Source organism: Phocoena sinus, chromosome 20 (genome assembly GCF_008692025.1).
Source record: "Phocoena sinus isolate mPhoSin1 chromosome 20, mPhoSin1.pri, whole genome shotgun sequence".
In the NCBI taxonomy this organism is placed as follows: domain Eukaryota; kingdom Metazoa; phylum Chordata; class Mammalia; order Artiodactyla; family Phocoenidae; genus Phocoena; species Phocoena sinus.
This window is the reverse complement of record NC_045782.1, coordinates 46498766-46523159: the sequence shown is the minus strand read 5'-3', so window position 1 is coordinate 46523159 and position 24394 is coordinate 46498766. Positions and strand designations below refer to the sequence as shown.

General features: G+C 54.5%; 2 protein-coding genes across 6 annotated transcripts in view; one reads left to right on the top strand and one right to left on the bottom strand.

Moving 5' to 3' along the window:
- CCDC57 (coiled-coil domain containing 57) overlaps positions 1-10530 on the bottom strand; it is a 108607-nt gene extending 98077 nt beyond the window's left edge. For 3 of the 5 annotated variants that reach the window (XM_032617562.1, XM_032617565.1, XM_032617566.1), the window contains exons 1-3: positions 10487-10530; positions 9613-9728; positions 8522-8646 (exon numbers count right to left, since the gene is read on the bottom strand). The gene's annotated coding sequence lies outside the window, so the exon portion shown is untranslated. Of the gene's footprint in view, positions 1-8521; positions 8647-9612; positions 9729-10243; positions 10298-10486 lie in introns of those variants that run through there. The other 2 variants (XM_032617563.1, XM_032617564.1) reach the window with 2 other exon arrangements.
- The window catches only part of LOC116746205 (basic proline-rich protein-like), a 20519-nt gene continuing 3153 nt past the window's right edge, over positions 7029-24394 (top strand). Inside the window, exons 1-2 of the mRNA XM_032617499.1 lie at positions 7029-7098; positions 10333-10848. Coding sequence (XP_032473390.1) covers positions 7029-7098; positions 10333-10848 — 586 coding nt within the window. The remainder of the gene's footprint in view (positions 7099-10332; positions 10849-24394) is intronic.

The window sequence follows — 24394 nt, the reverse complement described above, 5'->3', positions numbered from 1 at the left end:
CTCGCCGCAACTACAGAAAGCCTGCGTGCAGCAACGAAGACCCAATGCAACCAAAAATAAATAAATAAAATTGATTTAAAAAAAAGAAACACACGATGAACGTTAGGAATGGGCAATGAAGGCCAGGTAATTATTAAATATTGAGCAATGCATCTGACTAAGGGCTTGCTGGAAGGCAAAGCACAAAGGAAAACAGGGTCCATCATAGGATTTACATCTTTCATGAGGAAAAAGCAAGGTAGTTTCCCAGGTGAAGCTGTCGGCATTTAGATCTAAATGAATTCCTCACGATAAGGGAAACAAATTGTGCTGGACAGGGCCTGGCAAGCTTTCTCCCTTTCCTGGCCAGTCGGTAAATATTGAGGGCTTGGTGGGTCACAGGGTCTCTACTGATGCCCCTCAACTCTGTGTGAAAGCAGCCACAGAGGACAGAAAAAGTATAGGCTGAGCCTCTCCCACAGGCCTGCTGTGCTGACCTCCAGACACTTGTGCAGGGGATGCTTTTATCAGCACCTGTGTGACAAATACTATCATTTCTTAAGGCTGGTCCTCGCAGCCCCTAATCCTCAGGAGTCCGCGATGATCTCAATCTGGACAGAAACATCCATCCACAACTCCCTGGTGTCCACTGGGGGTGCAGACCAGCCTCACGGAGGGGACGAGGCACATGCCTTTCCAGCCCAGCCTGTCTCGGGGTGACTGCACCAGAGATGCGGAGCAAAGGGAGAGGGCACAGGCACGAGAGGCTGAGGGAGAAGGAGGAGAACGCAGGGCCTTGTGGGGTTGTGATACAACAACAAACACTGGTCTTCATCACGGTTTCTGGCACAAGGCTCCTAAAACCCTATTTCCTGAGTGACAGAAGCTACAGGGGCATCTTTAGTTAGTTTTTGTTCCTAGTTCCTGAAATAACTCCTGAAATGTCTCCCATTATTCATAACAAACCTCTTTCAACCACACCTGAGTCTATGTTAATGAGGTGATTTTGGAAAGCCCCTAGATAACCAATGGTTGGGGGCTGGTTGCCAGGGGAACCGGAGGGTTGGAACTTGCACCTCCACCTCCCAACTTTCAGGGAAAGGAGAGGAGCTGGAGGCTGAATCAATCACCAGTGGCTAATGGTTTAATCAATCAGGTTTAAAAATCCTGCCAGGTGGGCCTCCAACCCACAATCTGGACAGGATTGGCAAACAATCTAGGCATGTTGCAGCAAAAATAGAAATGAAGTTTTCCCTCTCCTGAGAACAAGAAAAATAAAGGGAACAGTGAACAGGCTAGACAAGAAACATAACCTGGCCTGAAAGAGTTAATCACTCCTAGTTTTAACTGTTACTAATCTGTAGTGTCTGTAACTAGATTTGTACTTCACAAAGCTAACCTATCACTCTTTAACACTATGTGAATGACATCCTGCACTCCCTTGTAGCATCCGCATTTCAGAAAGAAGGTCGCAGGCCGATAACCAAGAGACAAATGGACCCAACAACCCAATTACCAGGCTGCCTGAGGCCAGCTGTGACTGTTTTGAAATAATGCAGGAAAAAGAATGCAAGACCTTCACTATTTTTGATCCTTATCATATAGGCCTGACTGCAAGCCCCACATGTAAATCTTCTCTGATTCCCGGAGGAGCAGGGGCACAGTTCTTGAGGTGCCAGCATGCCACGTCTCTCCTTTGCCTGGCAGAGAAATAAAAGCCTCTCTATTTCTTTTCCTCCAAATCTCTGTCTCCGTATTTCTATTCGGCACTGGTGCACAGGGAGCCAAGGTTTTTGGCAACAGGCACAGGTGCATTTCTTTAAGAAGGTTACTCACCCAAAAGACATCTTCCAAACACAAAAACTCAAAACCCAAAACCTGCTCCCCTGGTAGCGCAGTGGTTAAGAACCCGCCTGCCAATGCAGGGGATACAGGTTCAAGCCCTGGTCCAGGAAGATCCCCTGGACCACTCTTTAACACTGGAGCAGCAAAGCCCGTGCGCCACAACTACTGAGCCTGCGCTCTGGAGTGCGCCAGCCACAACTACTGAGACCGCATGCCACAACTACTGAAGCCCGCGCACATAGAGCCTGTGCTCCACAATAAGAGAAGCCACCGCAATGAGAAGCCCACGCACTGCAACGAAGAGTAGCTCCCGCTTGCCACAACTAGAGAAAGCCCGCGCACAGCAACAAAGACCCAATGCAACCAAAAATAAATAATAAATAAATTAAAAAAAAACAAAACAGGGGCTTCCCTGGTGGCGCAGTGGTTGAGAGTCCGCCTGCCGATGCAGGGGACATGGGTTTGTGCCCCGGTCCGGGAAGATCGCACATGCTGCGGAGCGGCTAGGCCCGTGAGCCATGGCCGCTGAGCCTGTGCGTCCGGAGCCTGTGCTCCGCAACGGGAAAGGCCACAACAGTGAGAGGCCCGTGTACCGCAAAACAAACAAACACAAAAAAAAACCCAAAACCTGTCTCTTTGCTGCAAAATGAAACTAAGCACCGAAGGTCAGCAACACCTCCCTGGGGAAATCCAGGGGACGGTCCCTGGAACAAACGGACCAAGCAGATGCTCAGACTCCTCTACAGGCTTTCAGTACTGGCAAGGGGCCAACGAGGCACAGGCAAAACGTCTCTCTGGACTTACCTCGTGGCTGGCAACCAGGTTCACTTTGCCCCCCACACAACAAGCCTCGCTTAGACACCAAGGTTGCAGCAAAGAGGGTGTTTATTTGCAAGATAATCAAATCTCAAATCCACCCCCCCAGAGGCAAGGGGCTCGGGGTATTTATGGGATGAGGAATAAAGAAGCAGGGCAGTCAGAGGCAAGCCCATGAGGAAAGGTGATTGAAAAAAGGTTTGGTAATCGGTCTGCACAGGTGTAACTAGGCTACAGGCCTCTGCACGTTTTGATGGTGGAGTTTTCGACCCTCCAGTGTTAAAAGGTCACCAAGCGGACACTCCTACATGCCCAGTTGGAGGGTTGATGGTCCTATCCAGTCTTAACTGGCTCAGCTTGAACTAGACACAGCTGACTCCAAGTTCCTGGGAAACAACTCAGGCAAACATCTTATTGTTTAGGCTACATGCTGCTCGGAGGACATGCAAGTCTTAAAACTACCTTGATTAGTGAAGGCAGGTGAATGGGTTTGACTAATTATTATGCACGGTTTCAAAAGCATCCATAAAAATCCCTGAACTAGCAGGTTTGGAGAACTTCTGGGCTGGTGAAGGCGTGGAAGTGTGGAGGGCAGTGTGCCGGGAGAGCGAGCATGGGAGCTCCCGGCCCCTCCCACCCACCTTACCCTGTGTCTTCCATCTGGCAGCTCTGAGTTGTATCCGCTTATAATAAACTGGTGATCTAGTAAGTAAAGCGCTTCCCAGAGTTCTGTGAGCTGCTCTAGCACATTACTGAACCTGAGGAGAAGGGTCATGGGAACCCTGATTTACAGCAGTCGGGCAGAGCATAGGTGACGACAACCTGGACTTGCAACTGGCATCCAGAAGGGGGGCATCTCGTGGGATCGGCACTAACCCCAGGCAGTTAGTGTGGGAACTGTGTTAAACGTAGGACACCCACTCGGTGTCCACCGAGAATCTGAGAATGCTTGATGGAGGAAGCGCCCCCTGACATGTGGCATCGGACAGGAAGCAAGCGTCCTGAGTGTGAGGGCAGGGAGGGAGGACGAACTCGGAAGCAGGGTCCTAATCAGAAGGGATGGCCGAACTCCACAAGTGTCCTGATAGAGCTGTCCTAACCAGGGACAGCGTGGTGGCCTCCCCGCAGGGCTCTGGGGCAGAGCAGAGCTCTGCCGGGGCAGACCTTGGGCACAGCCCCGGTCTCCACCACCTCTCCTGCTAGGCAGTCGCACCCTGCCTCGCCCAGCACCCACAGGCCCAGTGCGGCCATGTCAGCCTCTCCTTAGCTGCATCCATCCAGGGCCTGCTTGCCATCTCGAGTTAACAGGGTGCTGACAGAGACCCTGAGCCTGCCACCCTCAATTCTGCACGCCCCCACCCCCGTTGCCCTCAGCTCGCCGATGGCACCCCTCTCCACCCAGCTGCCCAAGCTGAACACCAGGAACTAGCCTGGATTTCCTGCTGTCTCTCATCCCCTCACCACACCTCAGCCACCATCATCCCTCACCTGGAGTCTCGCTGACTCCAGACCATGAACTGGGCCCTTTGCTCCACACTTGCCCTTTCACAGCCACCAAAGGAATCTTAAAAAAAAAAAAAGCCTAACTGCCCCCCGCCCAGCAGTGCTTCCGGTTCCTCGGTCCACTTACAACACTTGGATCGCTACATTCAGGGCTGGGATGTGCTGAATGGTTCCCCCTCCCACCCCGTCAGTCAATCTCAATCCAGTTGCCCCTCTGCCTGGAATGCTCCACCCAACCCACAAGCAGGCTCCTTCCTGTCACTGAGACCAACTCAAGGATCACTCCAGGAAATCCCCCCTCAACTTCGACCCAAACTGGTGCAATGCCGTAGACCTATCCAAATTCTCTGCGCGGCACTTACCAGGAGCGGGTGCATTATTGCTTATGTTATCATTCTTCCCTACACGTTCCACATGGTATCCCATACTTGGAACTCCAGCACACAGGAGGCGCTCAAAAGTATGTACTAAATAACTAAATGGTAAAAACTATCACATGACGGGCTTCCCTGGTGGCGCAGTGGTTGAGAGTCCGCCTGCCGATGCAGGGGACGCGGGTTCGTGCCCCGGTCTGGGAAGATCCCACATGCCGCGGAGCGGCTGGGCCCATGAGCCATGGCCGCTGAGCCTGCGCGTCCGGAGCCTGTGCTCCGCAACGGGAGAGGACACAACAGTGAGAGGCCCGAGTACCGCAAAAAAAAAAAAAAAAAAAAGTAAAAAAACCTATCACATGACAACACATAAACATGGGGCTCTGAGGCTACAGCAGAGGAACCGGGGAGGCAGGTATCTTTGTTCCCCCAGGGCCCTTCCAAACCACTCCTCCTCCTCCTCCAAAGGCTCAGCTTCCTTAAAGTACCCACAACCCTGTGTACTAGGTGGTCTCAGAGCCCAGGTGGCTCTACCACAGAGGATGACCCTGCCTCCGCTGAGGTGCCTGGCCCACCTCTGCTACCCCGTCCATGGTTTCCCCCACTCCAAAATACCCAAGCACCCCACACTCTGATCGCCAGGCCTCTCCGTTCAGATTTGGTCACTCTAGATCAACAATAACTTGATCTTTAAGTGTGTTACTGGATGTATCAATGAACTACAGGAAAACTAAGGACATTGACTTTAAAAAGTTTTGAATTCAGTAAAAACTGGAGTTATTGGCTTCCAGTTCAGTCAGTTGCCAAGTATTTCCCCCAGGTAGACAGCCGAGGGGATTCCCCAGGTATGTCCTGAGGTCACCACACTCTGTTCTGTACGCCAATCCCTGGCACCTTGAAGGAGATAACAAATGTTTGTTACTACTCCAGTTAGGATGTATATCATTGTAGCCAGAAAAAAAATGATACTATGTAAAATTCTCATAAACATAGCAAACTTTCTTAAATTCATTCATTTAACAAGTATTTATTTAGCACTTACTACATGTCAGGTGCTGTTTCACCTGCTGGAGACACGGGCCAGGTCCCCACACCAACGGGTTGTCATCCCTACTGGGACAAGACAGAGATGCACGGAAACAAAGGGGCAGAGGAGGTGACTTCCCACATCACTAGCGTGGCTGGAGACGCAGGGCTGCTCAGGTCAGAGGTCAGGGAGGCCCTGCCCAGAGGGAAAGGCAGGAAGGGGCTCTGCTCAGCCTTCAGGAGGCTTACACATTCTGTTCAGCCCGTGGCCCCTGCCCTGGCTGCAAGCCTCCCAGGACCACTGGGAAACCAGGGTTCCAGCAGGTCAGCCTGGCCACCAAGCTCAAGAAAAGCCCGGGGTGGAATAACAAGGTGACTCGATGACCTCCACAGTTGGGCGTTCACCCACACTAACTGACGTCTAATGGCTGGCCCCCCCAAACCCCAACATATGCACAGAGCCAGCTGACTACAGTGGGGCTGCGTGAGTGCGAGCTGGCGCGTGGCCTAGTGAGTTCTGGGGTCTGGCAGTCTTGTCAACAGAAATCGGCGTACACACAGACCACCCACATGCCTGTGCACACTCACAGGCAAAGAATCAGGATTTAAGCAAATACACAACTTTAAATGATGCCGATGCTACTGTGATCTTTGATGAAATGCCTGAGTCATCACTGCGGTTCTTTACAGAGAGAGCACACGGAGGTCTGTGACGTCAACGGGCCTCCCTCCTCTGAGGTCCGTCCGTAGGCTTGCCTCTTAAATGCATCGGTCACACAGCCACCCATGGAAATTGCTCTTCTAGTACAGAAATCTGACCATGTGATACTGTGCCCATGGCACATGGCCTTTTCAAAAGAAAGTTCAACCTGTTTGGCACAGTATATGAAGAGCCCTAGGATGGGGCCTGGCCCATCTTGCCCACCACAGCTCCCTCTGGACCTCCAGCCGGTCCCCAGAGAGAAACCAGCTTCTACTGTGTATGCTCCGCTGGACCTCGACGTGCCCAGTGCTATGCTCCTTTCCCTCCCACCCCGTCACAGACAGCCTGCCCTGCATCCGTCACAAATCCTAAAAGCCCCAAGGCTGAGAATAATCGGCTTTTATTAAAGGTCACAGATTCAAAATCTGGACCCAATCTGTCCAGCAGGCATCCCCAGCAAGCACCCAGTTTACAGGAGGGACCACACAAAACCTCTGGGGCAACTGGAGAAATCTCCGGGAAGGGCGGGGGGAGCGCACTGTCAACTCGTCTTGGCCCACGGCGTTCACGGTCTTCTCAGAGAAGCAGTGGGGTCACCAGGACTGTGCTAGGTCATCTCATCACTCTGATGTTCTCATCTGTAAAATGCTGAGCTTTCTAAACTTTTTTTTTTTTTTTTTTTAACCTAAGGGGGATATTTACCTGTTAGTTCTGAAAGGCACTTGGAAATTCTGGGTCTTAGGAAGATGGAAGTTACTCGTCATGAAAGCCATGGTTTCCCAAACATGGAAAATTTGCAGGCTGCAAACAGACACAAGCAGCAGAGGCCCTATCTGAAGACCACCTCAGTCATGAGTGAGTTCGAATGCACCCCTGGTGTCAAGATGCCGCCACAGACTATACAGTGGGGTGTGGAAGAGCTTGGGCACTCACTTACTCTCTCATCCAAAACCCAGCGGTGGTCTGCAGCAGTTGACCCTGACCACGCAGGCCCAGTCTTGTCAGATCAAACGGAGCATTGAGAAAGAGGCTCAGAAATTGGCGCGTCCAGGCATTGAGAGACTCTGAGGTGTCTCTTCACAGATCACGACAGGGCCAGGGCTGCAAGGAGGATCTACAGCCAAGCATCTCCTAACAGCCAACATCATACTTACAAGAGTTTGGGGCAAAGGATGAGGCCTAAGAAACCATATGTGAAAAGGAGCTCCATGGAAAAGAAGGAGCTTTCCAAGCCAAGTGGGCTCTGCAGAGGGGCTTGCCCCGCCCTGGCGGGGCCCCACCTCTCCAGCAAGCCGGCGGCAGCGACTATAAGCTGGGTATACAGGAAGGAGCCTGGGAGGATGATTTCATCCTTGCCAATCTCACCCCTTGCCAAGATGACCAAATCAGAGAGCAACCCACAGGCTACCCAATTGCAGATGTGACAGTAGAACTAATCACACTTTTGTTTGTCTGACCAAAAACTTGGAGCAATTGTTTTAGAATAAACACTTGACAAGTACTTTACTGAAAAAACATTGCATGACCTCAGTAAAACATAAGCAGTTGCAAACTCTAAAATGTACAAAAAAGGACCATTTGTAAAGGCTAAAAGTCAGTCCCTAGACGCTCACAAACAAGCCATTTAGGCACAATGGCTGGGCAAAGAGACGCCTAAAGCAGAGGTTTCTTTTTATCTCCTTCCTCTGAAGGACTGTGGCTCCAGATACATTTGGCTTTCCATTCAACCACCATTCCTAATGCAGAAAACCCAAATCTACTTTGGTAAGGCATGTTGTCTTACTGGTGCTCTGTAAATATATTCAAAAAGCTGAATTTATAAAACATTTTTGTGGGACTTGAAAGAAATTCCAGAGGTGGCTCATCTCTGCACTCAGGACAGGGGACTCAGTGATGGCACCCTCTGGAATCCCAGCATGAACTAAACTCGGTATAGACAATTTTTAAGGGGATCAAGGGGATGAAAATTAGGGGCCTATGACCCAAGCCTTTTCTCCTGTCCTTCACTGACTGCCAAACAGTACCCACGACCATTTGTAAAACCTGAGAGAGATGAGCAGCAGATAGATCTTAATTCAATCACCGGAACTTGCTTGGGGTGAGGGATACTGCTACAGTGAGGGGAACAGAGTGCTTTTTATTTGAATTTACAGCTGCCAGATTCCCTTGCCTCTCCCCCCAAAAAAGCGAATAAATGATAAAATAGAAGTTTGAATAGTCTTGTAGTTAAGAGCTGATACTGTGCTCACTTTTAGAACCACATAAATATTTCACATACCAAAACTTAAAATCAATAAGGAATCGGGAATTCCCTGGTGATCCAGTGGTTAGGACTCCATGTTTCACTGCCAAGGACCTGGGTTCAATCCCTGGTTGGGGAACTAAGATCCCACAAGCCGCGCACTGCAGCACAAAAAAAAAAAAAAAAAAAAAAAACATCAATAAGGACTCAAAGTGAAATATAATCAGAAACAAATGAACCTCATTTTATTACAAATTAATAACATAAACACACTAAGACAACTTTGTAAAACAGCATTTTAACTATATATTCTAAGGAAAAAAACAAAAACAACCACATGCAAATATTATACTTTAGTAGGTTTGTTTTTCACACAAATATGGATTGGCAATACTGAAATTACTTTATATGCGGTCTAGGATTGAGCAAAAAGGTAAATGTACTAAGGACAATAGGAGCCAGAGTTAGAGGAAAAGGAATGTAGAATGAACCCTGTGGTGATGGATTGGAATTGGAAGTATCAATATAAACTCAGTTTTTAGTATGTACAGATATATGGATATAGAAATAGATACGGATGTATATAGTGTACACAAATACATGTTTCCCAGCTCGCCCTTTGAGAAAGCCAAAAAGCAATGACACTCCAGTAGCAATGAGCATACCTCCCCCAGATCTTGGTTTCTAAAAAAAACATCTAAACTAAAAGGAACCAACACTCCTTAGAGAAATGACTGACTCCAGGCTAGGTTAAGGAAAGCACAAAATGAGTCCAGAATATCTTGTGGTGTCAGAAAATAAGTAAGTGCTCATGTTGAGGACAGGCTAAAAGGACAGAGGCCAACTTGAATGGGCTAAATTTGGACAACAGTGCAACAAAATAAATGATAGTAATGTATTATAACCTATGAAATAAAAATAAAATGCCTATACCAAGAAATAACTGAACAAATTAAAATATGGAAAAGTTCTTCCTTACAGTACAATTCCAACTTATAAAAGCAGAAATAATGGAAATGGAAAAATTACCATGCGGCAAATGCAACACTTATAATTGTTTCAGAAAATGCTCACTTCTGGACGCTAAAATTACTCGTTGGCAGTATGGTTATAAACAAGATATTTACTATTTAGAAAGGGAAAAAGGGTAACTTGATGAGGGAAACACCTTGTAGACATCACGTAAAACACACGACCAAAGTTAGCATCAGCAGTAATGGGACAGATCAGCATCAGATGACTCCTGATAAGATGCAGAGAAAAACACAATTTCACTGGTAAGGTTTTTCTTAATAAAAATGCATAACTTAAAAGTAATCATAAAGGAACATCAGATAAACCCAAACTGAGGGGCATTCTGCAAAATAACTGACTCATAAAAGTCAAGGAAAGACAGAGGAAGTGCTCCAGATTAACGAATAAGAAGACAAAACACGGATGGTGCTGGATTGGATCTTGTAAAAGACTATAAAGTCATTCGTGGGATAATTGCTAAGTGAATAAATCCTATACGTTAGATCATAGTTTTGTATTAGTGTTAGTTTCCTTAGTTTGCTAAAATGAACTATGGTAACATAAGAGGTTAACATTTGGGGGAATCTCGGCAAAAGGTAAAGAGGCAATCTCTGTACTCCTTTTGCAACTCTTTTGTAAGTCTCAAATAATTAAAAAAAAAAATCACTCTGGACCAGGCTGCCTGGGTTTGAACCCGTCCTCACTGGCTGTTGTCCGGGGTAAACTCATCTCTGCAGCACCCACCTCTTCAGGTTCCTGGAGGGGTCGAATAAACACTAGAGCACTCGAAACAAATTGTGCCAGCAGAGAACGCCCCCGGCCCTCCCACCCAGCGCACTGCGTCTGGCAGGACTTGAACGTCTCGGGTTTTTCCAAGGAAAGCAAAGACGCCCGTGAAAAGCGAACCGAGAGGCCGAAGCCTCCCGCGCTGCGGGCCCCTGAGGCCCCTCGGCGGCTCCCCGCGCCGCCCCCGCGTCCGCGCCTCACCCAGAACGCCTGCTACGAGCAGCCTCTGGTCCCGCGGCGTTGCCATGGTGACCCGAGTCCGTCTGCCGCTATCCGGGCGCGCTTGATGCACTGCTCGGATCCCGCCGGCTGGAAACGCGAGCCCCGACGCCAGGTTCCGGGTTCCTCCCCCCCACCCCCCACCCCGGCCCGAGCGCAGGTGCAGCGGAGGGAGGAAGGCCTAGGACTATCAGTGGGTGGCGGGTGGACGGAAGACGGCCGAGGCTTCCCGGCGCGACAGCCGCCCCTCGTCCAGCTGGGCTCCACGATCCCGCCCGTCTCGCAACCCCGAAGCTGTTGGCGGCTCCGACGGGTCGGGATGTGGGACTGCACGGAGCGGGGCGGTACTGTACCTGGGAGGAGAGGGGTCCGGGCTGTAGAGAGGCAGTGATGGGCACAGAGGCGGGGTGACATAGTCTTTGGTCCAGCCTCTCCTCTCCATCTGTGTTTTCTCCACCCTGATGGCTTTCTGGCTGCCCAGGGCCAGTCGCCAAGCTGTTCCTGCCAGTGCTGGACAAAAGTCCCAACCCTCTGTTTTAGGAGGCAGCTCTTGGAGGCAGGTCCAGGGGTTATTAAATATCAGGCAGATCAGGGGCTTCCCTGGTGGCGCAGTGGTTGAGAGTCCGCCTGCCGATGCAGGGGACACGGGTTTGTGCCCCGGTCCGGGAAGATCCTACATGCCGTGGAGCGACTGGGCCCGTGAGCCATAGCCGCTGAGCCTACGCCAACGGAGCCTGTCTGTGCTCTGCAGCGGGAGAGGCTGCAGCGGGAGAGGCTGCAGCGGGAGAGGCCGCAGCGGTGAGAGGCCCGCGTACCGCAAAAAAAAAAAAAACAAAACAGGCAGATCAATAATTCAAGCCTCATGGAAAATGAAAGATGTGATCCTATCAGTGCACAGAAACCACGTGAAAATAGTCCTGCCTGCCTGGAGGAGCCACAGCGGGTCCCCATGACCTTTAACCTACATCCCATAGGCCCTGGGCAGCCTCATGGCCTCCAGACCAGGGTAACCTCCTTAACGGTCCAGCTTCAAATCCCAATTTCACTCCTCTTGTTACAGCTTTCTGGGACTCTGTTTGCTTCTCCATAAACTAGGGATAACACCCTCCATTCCTCATAGATTTGAACAACATGTGAACTACACGGGTGCTAGTTCAGCCCCAGTGAAGGGCCTCTGGGGTGTATCTATGTAAACCCAAAGGGCCAAGAGGATACACCCCTTTGAATAAAGACAAATCCTAACAATAAATATGATCTCTGCACCTCACCATCTATGCCCCAAAACCTGACCCATCCCACCATAGCCATATCCCTGCAATTACCCCAACAGTAACCCTAACCCAAGCCCTGACCCTGACCCCAACACTAAACCTAACCCCAACCCTCACCCTGACCCTAACCCCTAACTCTGTGACAACCCCAACACTAATCCTAACCCCTAATCCTGACCCACCCTACCGTAACCCTATCCCTGCAATAACCCCAACCCTGACCCTGACCCTAGCACTAACCCTAAGGGTGGCCCAGGAGCAGCATGACCTTGATTCCTGTGGCAGGGCCAACTTCTACCACTTCAATCGCCCAACATCCCAGAACTTCTGATTCCCTCACCTGAGCCCCAGTTAAGGCTTCTGGGGTGCTGGGCCCAGAGAGGTATGGTACTCACCTGCCCCTGCACATCACACAGCCCACAAAATGATGGAGGCCGGCAGTGGGCCCTGCTGAGAGCTCGGGCCCTCACCACCCCGAGAGGGGCCTTGTCACTCCTGGCAGACCCCACAGGCCCTCTAAGGTCTGCAAATTTGTCCACTTGGGCTCTGGAGCTCGGCCCCTTATCTGTGCCCCATGTCTGGGAGCCCAGTAGATGCCCATGGTGGGGAGGAGGGACATGTTGACTACTCTCTACCCAGCTCTCTGCCTGGTCTCCCCACAGGTCAGGCCAGACCCCACGTTCTCCCAGTCTGTCTCCCCCAACCTGCCCACCATCCTGTCCAGACCCCCTCCTCCACCCAGAATGCCCTCTGCACACACGGCAAGGCAGGTGACCCTTCGGCCAGCCTGCTGCATCCCCGCTGTTGCCAATGCTTACTGACTGTGTGTCTGTCCTGGGGCCACTATAACAGTGACCACAAACTGGGGGCTTGAGGCAGCAGTTCTGGAGGCCAGAAGCCGAAATCAAGGTGTCTGCAGGTCTTTGCTCCCTCCAAAAGCCCTGGATAGAATCCTGACCCACCTTTCCCAGCCAGCTTCAGGTGACTACTGGTGCTAGTCCTTGGTGCCCCTCAGCCCATCGATGCATCACTCCACTCTCTGCCTCCGTCGTCACATGGCCTTCCTCCTGTGTCTGTCTTCACATGTGTTCTTTTCTAAGGACACCAGTCCTATTGGGTTAGACCCACCCTTCTCCCATGTGACCTCATCTTAACTAATTACATCTATAAAGACCCTATTTCCAAGGAAGGTCGCATCCTAAGGTACTGGGACCACCAGAACACGTCTTTTGGGGGCCACCATTCAACCTGCTACAGACTGCTTTCCCTGGGCTAATATCAGCCCAGGGCCAGCTCCCCACAGGCCACCCTGTGGTCACCCCTCACAGATGTGGTAACAGAACAGTGGAGGTTAAGGGACCCTGCCCAGCCCCTTCGTGACTAGCACAGCCAGGATCAAACTGCCCCTCACCCCAAGCATACAGTTGGAGCTTGTGAGGCTACAATGCTTGTGGGATAATAACAACATTGCAGGGACACTAAAGGGCCAGCAAAGGGCTAGTGCTGGACCTTCCTGAGAAGCCAGTGGGCTCTGAGGGGGGCCCTGCTTCCCGGCCTGTCATGTGGGGTGGCCCCTATATCTCATGAAGCCCTCAAAGCCACACTTTGGGTGATTCTAGAACTCTCTCCACTTTACAGATGGGGAAACTGAGGCCAGGGGGCTCAGGAGTGGGCCAAGTCTGCTGGCCTGGGCGTGGTCAGCCATCCTGCTCCCACTGGCACCCCCAGCACCTAAGCTTAGAGCAGATGTCAACACTGGGTGGCAAGCCGGCTCGCTGTGGGGTGGTATAAACCAGGATGGCCACGCATCAAAGGGCTGGGCTTGGGCTGTGGCTCCCAGATCCCAGAATACAGCCTGACCTTGGTGATCATCAAGTGACCCCTGTGTGGGCAGCCTGGCCTGGCAGCTGGATGCCCTCCCAGGACAGTGCCCCCCAGGGGAGTTCCACGGGCTGCCCGACGAGGCCCCCATTCTGACTGCCCACGACTCCAGGTCCTTCCTCCAAGTTTTGGCCGTGGGGCTCCTAGTGCTGGGAGCTGACCTCACAGTGGGAGCCCTGCTGCAGGCCTCTCATGGGGTCCCAAAAGCACAGGGATCTGGGTGGGGCCAGCTTAGGCACCAGCCTGCATGGCCTTGAGCAAGTCACTTCCCCCTTGCATTAGGAAGGTGCCTGTGTTATGCTGCAATGACCTATCCACTTGCTCACAGTCCCCAGGGCAGGAAAGGCCAGGCTGCCACCTGCTGCCTGGGCCTCTGTGTGCCCCTCTGGACCACCAGAAGCAAGTGGGCAAATTCCCTGGTAGGGTCCTGAGGAAACAGGGACCAGCTGGGAGGCTTCAGTGGGAGAGATGTCCTTCACCATCCCCCCCGCTACCAGTATGTGCCAGGCCATGGACAGCCAGCGGGATGGTCCCTGCCCCCGCCGAACAAGGGGTGCCCTGTGAACCGGGCGGCAGGCTGGGGCAGGGGAGGGCGTCCTCGTGGCGCCACAACCAGGAAGGGACTCTGGTGGGAAGTACGGCGCTCCTGGAAGGGACAAGAGAACCAGGAGGCCCAACATAGCCATTTCCTAGAGGTTGAGGCCTGGAGGCAGAGGCAGGGCTATGGACATGGGTGGGACAGAGTGCGGTGTTTCCTGTGAGGCCATGGCCAAAAGGACAAGCTGCCCGACAAGTGGGCACCGAAAGGGTGCACCTCGCCAGGTCAACCGACCCCCACAGCCATCTTGCCCGGGGGGCTGATGTCTACCTCACTTTGCTGCCCACTGTGGCCTCTGAGGGGATTCGGGGAGGCTGAGGGATTCCAGTAACCGAATCCCCAGAGACCGTGAGGTCCACCCTCTGGAGTGAAAGTGAGGAAACCAAGGTGAGGGGAGACGGGGGCTCAAGTGGCCAAGCAGAGCAGGGATAGGACCCACCCTCACGCCTCCCTGCAAACCACCCGTGAGCTGGCGCTTGAGGGGCAAGGGACTGGCTTCGTTCCACCCTCTCCTGAGTGACCCCAGACATTCCGCCGAGCTGTGCTGAGTCACCGGGAAGAGGAGGACTGCGGTCGGCACAGGAAGGTTGGGCAAGGCCTCGCCCTCCCGGTGGCTGCAGGGATGCTTAGAGCTTGGCACGCAGCCCAGCCCACTCTCTCAGCCCCCTCTGTGGCTCCCGGGCCTGGTTCCTTGCCAGGGCCTGGCTGCATCCTCCAGCCGGCCATTCTGGCCTGGGGAAGGCCAAGGGCAGGGTCGGGCTGAGACTTCCATCCTTCACCTCAGGAGAACTTTCCCGGGCCTCCGTGTGCCAGGCTGGGTCATGACCTCTGTCCCCTGGGGCTGAGATGCTCCAAGTTGAGATTAGGGGGATTAGTGGGAAGCTGTAAATCCGGGTATCACCTGGGAGGGGGCAGCCCAGGTAAGCCGAGTTTGAGCCCTAGAGAGCAAAAGCAAGTAATGAGGTGGGCCCACACCCAGCTCACCCCTCAGAAGGTACGCAGATCCCCGGTGAGTGTAAGGTCGGGAGAGGCAGCCAAAGCAAGGTCAGGTGCAGAGTGCGTGGCTAGGGCTAAGTTACCTGGGCCACCAGGCAGCCCACCTGAGCAGGTGAGACCTGAATGGTAGCCAAGGAAGAGAGACAGAGGCCCGGGCCAGGGGTGCTTTGGGAGTCTGCCTCTGGCTGTGTGTGAGGAATGGGCTGCAGGGGTGGAGAGGAGGCTGGACGGTGTGTGAAGCTGCCCTTTCCCGAATGTCCTCACTCACCTGCGTTCCTGGAGTTCCTACTCTGTTCCAGGCACCAGGGTGGGCAAAGGCTCTCCCAGCCTTGGGGGTCCACGGCCTAGGGCATGAGGAATTGCAGGACTTGCCCAGGCCTGGATGTGGGAGTGAGGGAAAGAGAGGACCCCGGAGGAAGGCCCCCGGTGCAGGGGGTGGCAGCAGGGAGTTCCAACTGGCGCAGGCAACTGAGGGTCCTCAGGGAGTCTGAGCTGCAGGGGGGCCTTGGGGTCACCAATACAAGGATTGTCTTGAGGGCCCTGAGAGGGGAGAGGCTACCCCCCAACTCCAGATGGACAGAGAGAGAAGAGGGGGCCTGGAGGCTTGTGGTCTGAGAAACGGCCACTGCACTTGGGGGCTGGGGACCTGGACAGGGAGTGTGGGACAGTGAGCGTTTGCCAGATGCCCCCTGGGAAAGGTACCTAACTGAGCGGAAGTCTGTGCAGTGTTGGGCTCAGCCAGCCTCCTCAGCTGCCCTGACCTGTGAAGGGGCACCTCGCCTCACCTGGAGAGCAGGTGAGTTTGCAGGTATAGTCCGGCCACCCTCAGGCTGTGCACAGGCCGTGGGAGCAGCCACTGCCAGCAGAGGTTGTGTGATCACCAGCTCTGTTCCAGGCCCCTGTCTGAGGAGGCTGTGCCAGACCCGACAGCAGGGAGGCTCCCACCACCAGCCCCCAGTGGTCTTCTGGCCACCAGTCCTTCCCTGGTGGCTGGCCACTCCACTGCTCTCAGCGGCACCTCACTCAGGCCACAGGTGGGGGCAAACAGCAACAGGCAAGGCAGAGGGGGGCACAGGGAGGTAGCGTCCCACAGCAGCAGCCCCCAAGCCTGTGGGACCCAGAGGGAGAACAGGGCTGCAGGCAGCAGACAGAGGAGCCGTATGTTGGGTGCCTGGACTGTGTGGCCTCCAGGACGAGGGGAGGGAGGAATGGGTAGTAGGGACCACAGGGAGCAAGGCTAGAAGGGCTGCCTGTGGGGCCTGGGGGGCACAGGTGTGGGAGGACCCAGGGAGAGGAGTGGGTGTGGACACAAAGAGCAAAGAGGGAGTTGGGGGGCTCTAGCCAGTGGAAAGCACGAAGTGACAATTCCAACCCTGACCCAATCCCACCCCCAGGACCTAGATTGGCTCCAAGGAAGGGGAGAGGGAGACCTGACCCTCCTCCTGCCCCCAGCCCACAGCTCAGGATGGGGCAGAGATGGCAGATCCCCAAGTGGCCACCTGTGGGACCAAGGGCAGGTGAAATGAAGCAAATGGGAGGAAAAGCTGGGGGGACTGGATCCAAAGGGCCTGGGGCAGCAGGTCGGGGCAGGGAAAGTCCAAACCTTAGGGGCCATGCCCTATCCAGCCTCCAGGCTGAAAGGTTGAGCTGAGAGGGGAGGGCTGTGTCCCCACCTGCCTAGCCTGATCCCAGGGAGAGATGGGTCTCTCTGAAGGCCTGACCCGACCTGGCCTGGCTTCCCCAGGCCAGGTCAGCCCCGCAGAGCCAGTGGCCTTTGCTGCAGCCAAGGCTCCAGACACCTCATGCCCTTTATGTCAGGGTGGGCTGCTCCTCCCCCAGCACCCAGGTGAGCCTGCCTCCTACTCCATGCCCATCACTAAGGCCTCTGGCTTGAGGCTGGTGATCTGCCCACTGATGTGCGAGTGCTGGAGGGGACAAGGGTCTAGGGCAGGGCTTTGCTGCCCCAGGAGTAGGAAGGAGAGACCAGGGCAGCATCTAGATCCAAAAGGTGGCCCATGCCGAGCAATGCCTACTTCAATTTAAACACAGGAGCAGGCTTATATTTTACCTAGTTTTGTAATTATGAAAGTAATAGATCAGCAAGTGGTGCTGGGACAACTGGATCTTCACGTGCAGAAGAATGAAATCTGATCCCCGCCTCACACCATACCCAAAAATCCACTCAAAACTCAGCAGCCGGGCTTCCCTGGTGGCGCAGTGGTTGAGAGTCCGCCTGCTGATGCAGGGGATGCAGGTTCGTGCCCCGTTCTGGGAAGATCCCACATGCCGCGGAGCGGCTGGGCCCGTGAGCCATGGCTGCTGAGCCTGCGCGTCCGGAGCCTGTGCTCCGCAACGGGAGAGGCCACAGCAGTGAGAGGCCCACGTACCGCAAAAAAAAAAAAAAAAAAAAACTCAACAGCCTACACGTAAGAGCTAAAACCATAAAATTCTTGGAAGAAAACATAGGGGTACATCTTCATGGCAATGGATTATTAGATATGACACCAAAAACACAGCAACCAAAGAAACAAATATAAAACTTTTCTGTATCAAAGGACAATGTAAGAGAGTGAAAAGACAACCTGGGAAATAGGAGAAGCATATATCTGATTAGCCTCCAGAACACATAAAGAACTCTTAAAACTCAACCAAGGGACTTTCCTGGCGGTCCAGTGGCTAAGACTCCAAGCTCCCACTGCAGGGGGCCAGGGTTCAATCCCTGGTCAGGGAACTAGATCCCACATGCCACAACTAGGAGCCCGCACGCCGCAACTAAGAGCCCGCATGCTGCAGCTAAGACTCCGCACAGCTAAAAACAAACAAACAAACAAAAAAACTCAACCAAAAAAATAAAATCCACTTGAAGAAATGGTACAGGACTTGAACAGATATTTCTCTAAAGAAGATATACAAATGGCTAATAAACTCAAGAAAAGATGCTCATCGTCATTAGTCATAAGGGAAATACAAATCAAAATGACAGTATGATACCACTTAGATATCACTTCACACCTATGAGGATGACTTTGATTTTTAAAAAACAGAAACTAACAAGTGTTGGCAAGGATGTGGATAAACAGGAACTCTTATACATTGCTGGTGGGAATGTAAAATGGTGCAGGTGGAAAACAGAAAACAGTGTGGCAGTTCCTTAAATAGTTAAACATAGAATTATCGTGATCCAGCAATTCCACTCCTTGGGAGAGTGGGTCACTCCACAGAGAGACCTTATAGGAATGTTCATAGCGGCATTACTCACAATCTCTAAGAGGTAAAAATGACCCAAATGTCCATTGACAGATCAATGGACAACCAAATGTGGGATATTATTCAGTTATAAAAGGGAATGAAGTTATAAAGACAACAACATGGATGGACCTTGAAAACACTGTGCTGTGTGAAAGCAACCAGACACAAAGGCCACATACCATGTGATGCTTTTTATGTGATATACCCGGAACAGGCAAATTCACAGAGACACAATGCAGGTTAGCAGTTCCCAGAGGATGGGGGAGGAAGAAATGGGGAATGATGACTTACTGAGTACAGGGTGGTATTTTTATGGAGTTTTATGGGGTGATGAAAAAGTTTTGAAACTAGAGAGAGCTGGTGTTTGTACAATATTATGAATAAACTAAATGCCACTGAGTTGTACATTTTACATATCCGTTGCATGTTATGTGAATATCACCTCAATTGAAAAAAAAAAAAAAAGTCAACTAATAGATATTCCCTGCGGGAAAACTGAGAAATTCTAGAAAAGTGTAAAGGAGAAATTGAATGTAGCCTTACCTGATCCCGCTTGGGGCATGTACCTCTCCCGAGGCATGTGTGTATTTCTAAGAGCAAACACGTGACCTACTTTGATTTGACTTTGCACACTGCTTTCCACCTCAGAGTCTGTCGGAAAACTTACCTGCAGGCATTGCCTTCAGAAACGTGACTGGCTAGGTAAAACGAGGATGACTGCAGCGTCCTTCATCCTTCAGGCTGTTCTCAGTGGCCGAGGGTAGGAGAACCGTCACATTTGAACCCCCAGGGCCCAGGAGAAGAGGGGAAGGGGCAAACCTGTAGCTGCATCCTGTACCCCAACATCAGGGCTGAGCAGCTGGAGGGGTGCGTGGCGGGGTGGGGGCAGTCCGCATAGCCCTCAGGTCCAAGTATCAAGTCCACTCACCCCGCTGAGACCTACCTGGAAAGGGCCCTGCCTGGAGACTTCTGGGCTAGGGGTGGGGAGGGAGGAGTAGCAGCCCCCTCCCCAGGGGATCAGTGGTCGTAGCCCTGACAGCAATTCTGGTCTGGCTCCACACCTGTCCCCCAACCCTTCCTTCCAGGGTCAAGGGTTGGTGTCCTCTGGGGCCTCTAAATTCTTTAATCTTCCTTCGAAAAGTGGAGCCCAATTCCCCACCTTTTGAGTGTGGGCCGGACAGAGTGACTTTAACAGTGGAAGCTGCAGGAGGGATGATGCTGGATTTCCAGGACTGGGTCCGCACAGCCCCCTGGCTGTCTTGGACCACTCACTCAGGGGAGGCCGCCATGGTGTAAGACACTCAGCAGCCCTCCCAAGAGGCCTATCTGCAGAGGACCTGAGATCCCCTGCCAACAGCCACATCCTGGAAGCGGGTCCTCCTGAAACCTTGACCACCCAGCTCAGGCGCCCCCAGATTCCTGACCCGGAGACACAGGGCGAGTAATAAATGCTTACTCTTTTAAGTGGCTAAGTTTGGGGGGTGATTTCTTGTGTAGCAATAGAGAACGAATACCTCTCTCGCCTGTGGGGGGTGAGAGGGGGCCCCAACACCAGGAACCTTGTCTTCTCCTGGTGGGGCCTCCCCTGGAGCCGAGGCTCCACATCTATAGATGCGGGCAGGGGGAGGCAGGACATTTGGACACCAGTGTTTTGACAGGATCCTGCAGAAGCGATGTCATGGCTAAGCACCGGGCACTTTCGGATAGCCCAGCCTGCCTCCACCTGCCCGGGATCCTCCCGCACTCACCTGGCCCCTGAGCTCTGGCCCCCAGTCTCACCTGGGGAGGAGCCACGCTCCAGGTAACAAAGCCACAGCACAGGCTCACTGGCCTCCCCAGGGAAGAGGGCATAGCACGTGCAAAGGCACAGAGGCCTGGAGGAGAGCTGGCGGGAGTCCCAGGAGCCTCTCAGCCTGGTGGGGTCGGGGTGGGCGCTGCTCCGCTGCACCCCCAGTCTCCAGCCTCCACAGCCGTGTCATCCACACCTGGCCAGGCCAGTGGCCTCCTGCCCGCTCGCTCCCCATGCCCTGCCTCTGCCTGTGCCCTCCCACATCTAAGCTCAGGTCTGCACTTGAGTCCCGCCTCCTCCAGGCCAGGCCCATTTCATCTATGGGTGGGGGAGAGGAGAGCTCCCGAGGACGTCACAGGGTGCCAGAGGGTGTGGCAGCAGCCTCAGGACAGAGGCTACCTGTCCTCAGAGCCTGTGGCCCTAAGAAGTTCCCCCTTTCACCCCTTGCAGCTGCCCCACCCTCGATGCCCTCACTGGCTGTCCAAGCAGAGTTCAGTTGAGGACGGGGGTGGGTGTGAGAGGTGCAGGGTGCTGGGTGACTTTGGGAAGGTGGAGGGCGATGCCGAGCTGGGGCAGGCCTCAATCTGAAGCCCGGTGGATGGATGTTGGTGTGGGCGGGGCAGGGGGGCTTGTCCACATGGGAGCGCCCCCCGACCAGTCTGGCTGGATGATGGGGCAGGAGCGACACTCCTAACAGGTGAGCTGGGTGAGCTTTCAAACCCTCCCAAGAGTGGTCAGGAGGGCTTCACTGCCACTTCACAGATAGGACACTGAGGCCAGAGCGCGTCAGGGTTGACCCGGGCTGCCGGCACGACTTCCTCTCTGCTGGGCCCCTTCACCCCACCTCAACAAGAGTCTTGGGCATGCCTGCCCAGCAGCCCCACTGACCTTGGGTGCTGAATGTTTCGGCAGCAGCACCGACCCTGTCTCAGTCCTGTCTCTTAGTGGCATGGGTGAGGTCACTGCGGCCACTGAGGAGAGGGGCCATTGGCCCAAGTCTGCTGCCCCCACCTGGACCCAGCCTCCCATGCTGGGTTGCTCTTCCTCACCTCCCAGGTGAGACCCTCCCTTCAGGACTGCTGCAGGGTCAAGAGGAGTGGGCAGCTGGGGCGGCCCCCCTTGTGACTGACCTTGGCCCGAGGGTCAGCAGCCAGCCGGGTTCCGCAGGAGAAAGCCAACGGCTATCAGAGGGATCACCCACCAGGGCCCAAGCCAGAGCCCACCCACTCCCAATCCCAGCCACATCTCAAACGCCTGCCACAGACACCCCAATAAACGCACAGAACCCCACCCGGAACTCCCACCCCCCACAGACACCCCCAAGCCCCACCCATACCCTCACCCCCGTGCCCAACACCAGCCTTGGGTGGGGAGGGCAGGTGAATCAGGCTGGGCTGGGCAGGCGTCTGGCCTCTGCCGCCTGTTTTTACCTCCGCCCACAGCCTGGGTCAGCCAAGTAGTCAATATGTTTATTTTTCAGGGCGCCTGAACTGACTTCGAGGAAAAGCCGAGGGGCAAGCAGGGAGGAAGGGGAGTGGCCTACCTTGGGGAGGGGCCTGTGTACCGCTGGCCTCAGTCTTCCGGAAAGGCAGCCTCTCCACCCTGAATCATGGGAGGTGTGGCCCAGCTGTGGTATGAGTGAGGACCAGCTGCGACAGTCCTGCCTGCCTCCAGGTCCCTAAGGACGGTGGGGTCAGGAGCCGGACCCCAGGGCAGGGGGGCCCAGGCTCAGCCAGAATGTCCGTCCCATGACCCGGCTTTCTTCAACCGACCCAGCCTGTGCTCCCCCGAACCCGTCCACGGGGTGCTGGCAGCCGATGCTGGGTGGCACAGGCAGTCCAGGGGCAGGATGAATGGCCCAGCTGGGGCCTGGAGCCCAGTGGGGGTGCCCAGGGCTCAAGGATGGGGCCTCTGCATGGCCCCATCAGACCCTGGAAGGTTCCCTGATGCCCGAGATCTGGCCCTGCGTAGGAGCAGGAGGCCTGTCCCACCATCCTTCCTGGGGGGCTGCCCCTGAGACCCTCTGAAGTCTCTCCAGGTTTCCAAGATCATTTTCAGAGACAGTGGCACGGCGGAGCCTGGCTCCCATCCACCATCTGGGTGGAAAATGGAGATCAGACTCTGAGAAGGTGATGGGCCCAGTAGACATTCCTGCTCTGTATCCATCTTCTCTCCTTGGGAAGGGTGGGGCACAGTCCCCACCCAGGAGCTGCAGCAGCCGGGGAGAGGGTGCAGGCAGGCCTGGAGGCCCCTCAGAGCACGTTCTAGGGCCTGATGGGACCTGCAGCTGTGATTTGGAACAACTGGAAGAATGAGAATCCAGGAGATGGAGCAGGTGGGGGCACTGGCAGGGGCGTGGTGGACCGTGGGGAAGGGCAGGGCCAGAAGCAGGTTGGGTCATGAGGGAGAGCATCCCCCCCACCACGCCAGGGGTGGCTGCACCTCCCCGGGTCACCCACCCCCTCCCTTCCAGAAAAGGGGAGCTTCAGTTGGGGGGCTAGCCCAGGGCCACTGTGGGGGACCAGCCATCGGAGTCAGACTTGGGGTGGGTGTCCCTGGCCTTCTCCGCCCCTCCCCTGCACCACAGAATTGCACCCACTCCTTCCCTGCTGTGTTCAGGGCTCCTGGCCCTGGAAAGTGGACTGAAGCACCCAGGGGGAGCTTGGGGTCTGGAAGGCCGAGGGTCTCAGGTTGTGGCGGTTCCTGGTCCTCCCCTGCAGGGCCCTGGTCCACGGGAGGCCCTGCGGGGAGGCTGCTCTGCTGTTCCGCTGACTGTCAGCAGGTGGTTTCCCACGCCGGGCCACACACAGAGGCCATCACTCTGCCACCCCACTTTGGTCTTCCTCCACTTCCCCAGTAAAAGCACACTCCCTGGAGCCCTGCTGGGGTGGGGGCGGGGGCTGGCAAGCTGGTGCCTGATCAGCCTGCCCACGGTGTCCCTGGGAGAGGGGAGCCCACATTTCAGCTCTAAGTGAGCAGCCAGGCTGGCCCTGGGGCCCACACCCATGGAACACCATGCCTGGTTCTGGGGAACTGTCCTCTCCCTCCTCGGGGCTCCTGCAGGACCACAGTATCTCTGGATAAACACCCCCAGCCCTCCCAGATGGAGGCTTGGTGTCCCTTTCCTTCTTGGGGAGCAAGGGTGGAACCCAGGCACTCCCTCAGATCACTGGGTGGGGGCCCTCCCTGGTTGCAGAGCTCAGAGAAGACCCAGCGCTAGTCTGAGGGAGGCTGGGAGCAGGCCGGAAGACCCCAGCCACCCCACATCTGTCTCCCTTTTTGGGCTCTCTGAGGTCTTCCATTTGGGGGTGGGTGGGGGCAGGAGCGGGGTGGGGGCGGGCTCGAGGGCTGCACAGCTCCTACCTAACAGGAATCTTTGGTCTCTGGGGTGAGGGGCACTAGCTCCCAAGCCTCATGAAGATGGGTAGGGCATCCAGGTGGTGGCAGGAGGGGCCCACGAAGAGCAGGGTGTGGGTCTAAATGATCTGAGGCAGAGGAGGGAGGTGCCCCATCCCGGAGGTTGGAACTACCAGCACAGGTGAGGGATTCCCTTCTGCAGCTCTGCCCTGCACCCCCTCAGATGCCCTCCCATGCTGGTGTACCTTCCACCTCCAGCCGTGAGGAAGCCAGTGAGTGTTGTTGGTGCAGGCAGTTGGGGGTACCATCTGATACCCCATGGGGACCCCCTTCCTTCCCAAGGGCCCCTATAGACACCCAGGGTCCAGGCCAACTCAGCAGGGCTTCACCTGGGAGGCCTAGGCCAAGTTGCTGCTGGAGGCTTGGGCTGTGCTTCCTGCTTTCTTGTGTGTGTATGCCTATGTGGCAACTTCTTTAGCATTTGGGGGTGAGGGTGGTCGGGTCCCGGGCCGGGGTGGCAGCTAGATCCAGCTCAGCCTCTATGAGTGCTAGGGCTCTTCTGACAGGGGGTGGGGGTGGGGCAGTCTCCCAGCATCTGAAAAAAAAACCAGAAGGCCTCAGTGGACTTGGTGTCTCAGAAGGGGTGGTCGGATGGTGAACTCTGGGCCAGGAGGCCAACACCACCACCATTCTGCCCACTCCTCTGTACTGTGCCAAGGCGGATGGGCCACCCCATAGGCCTCTGGAGG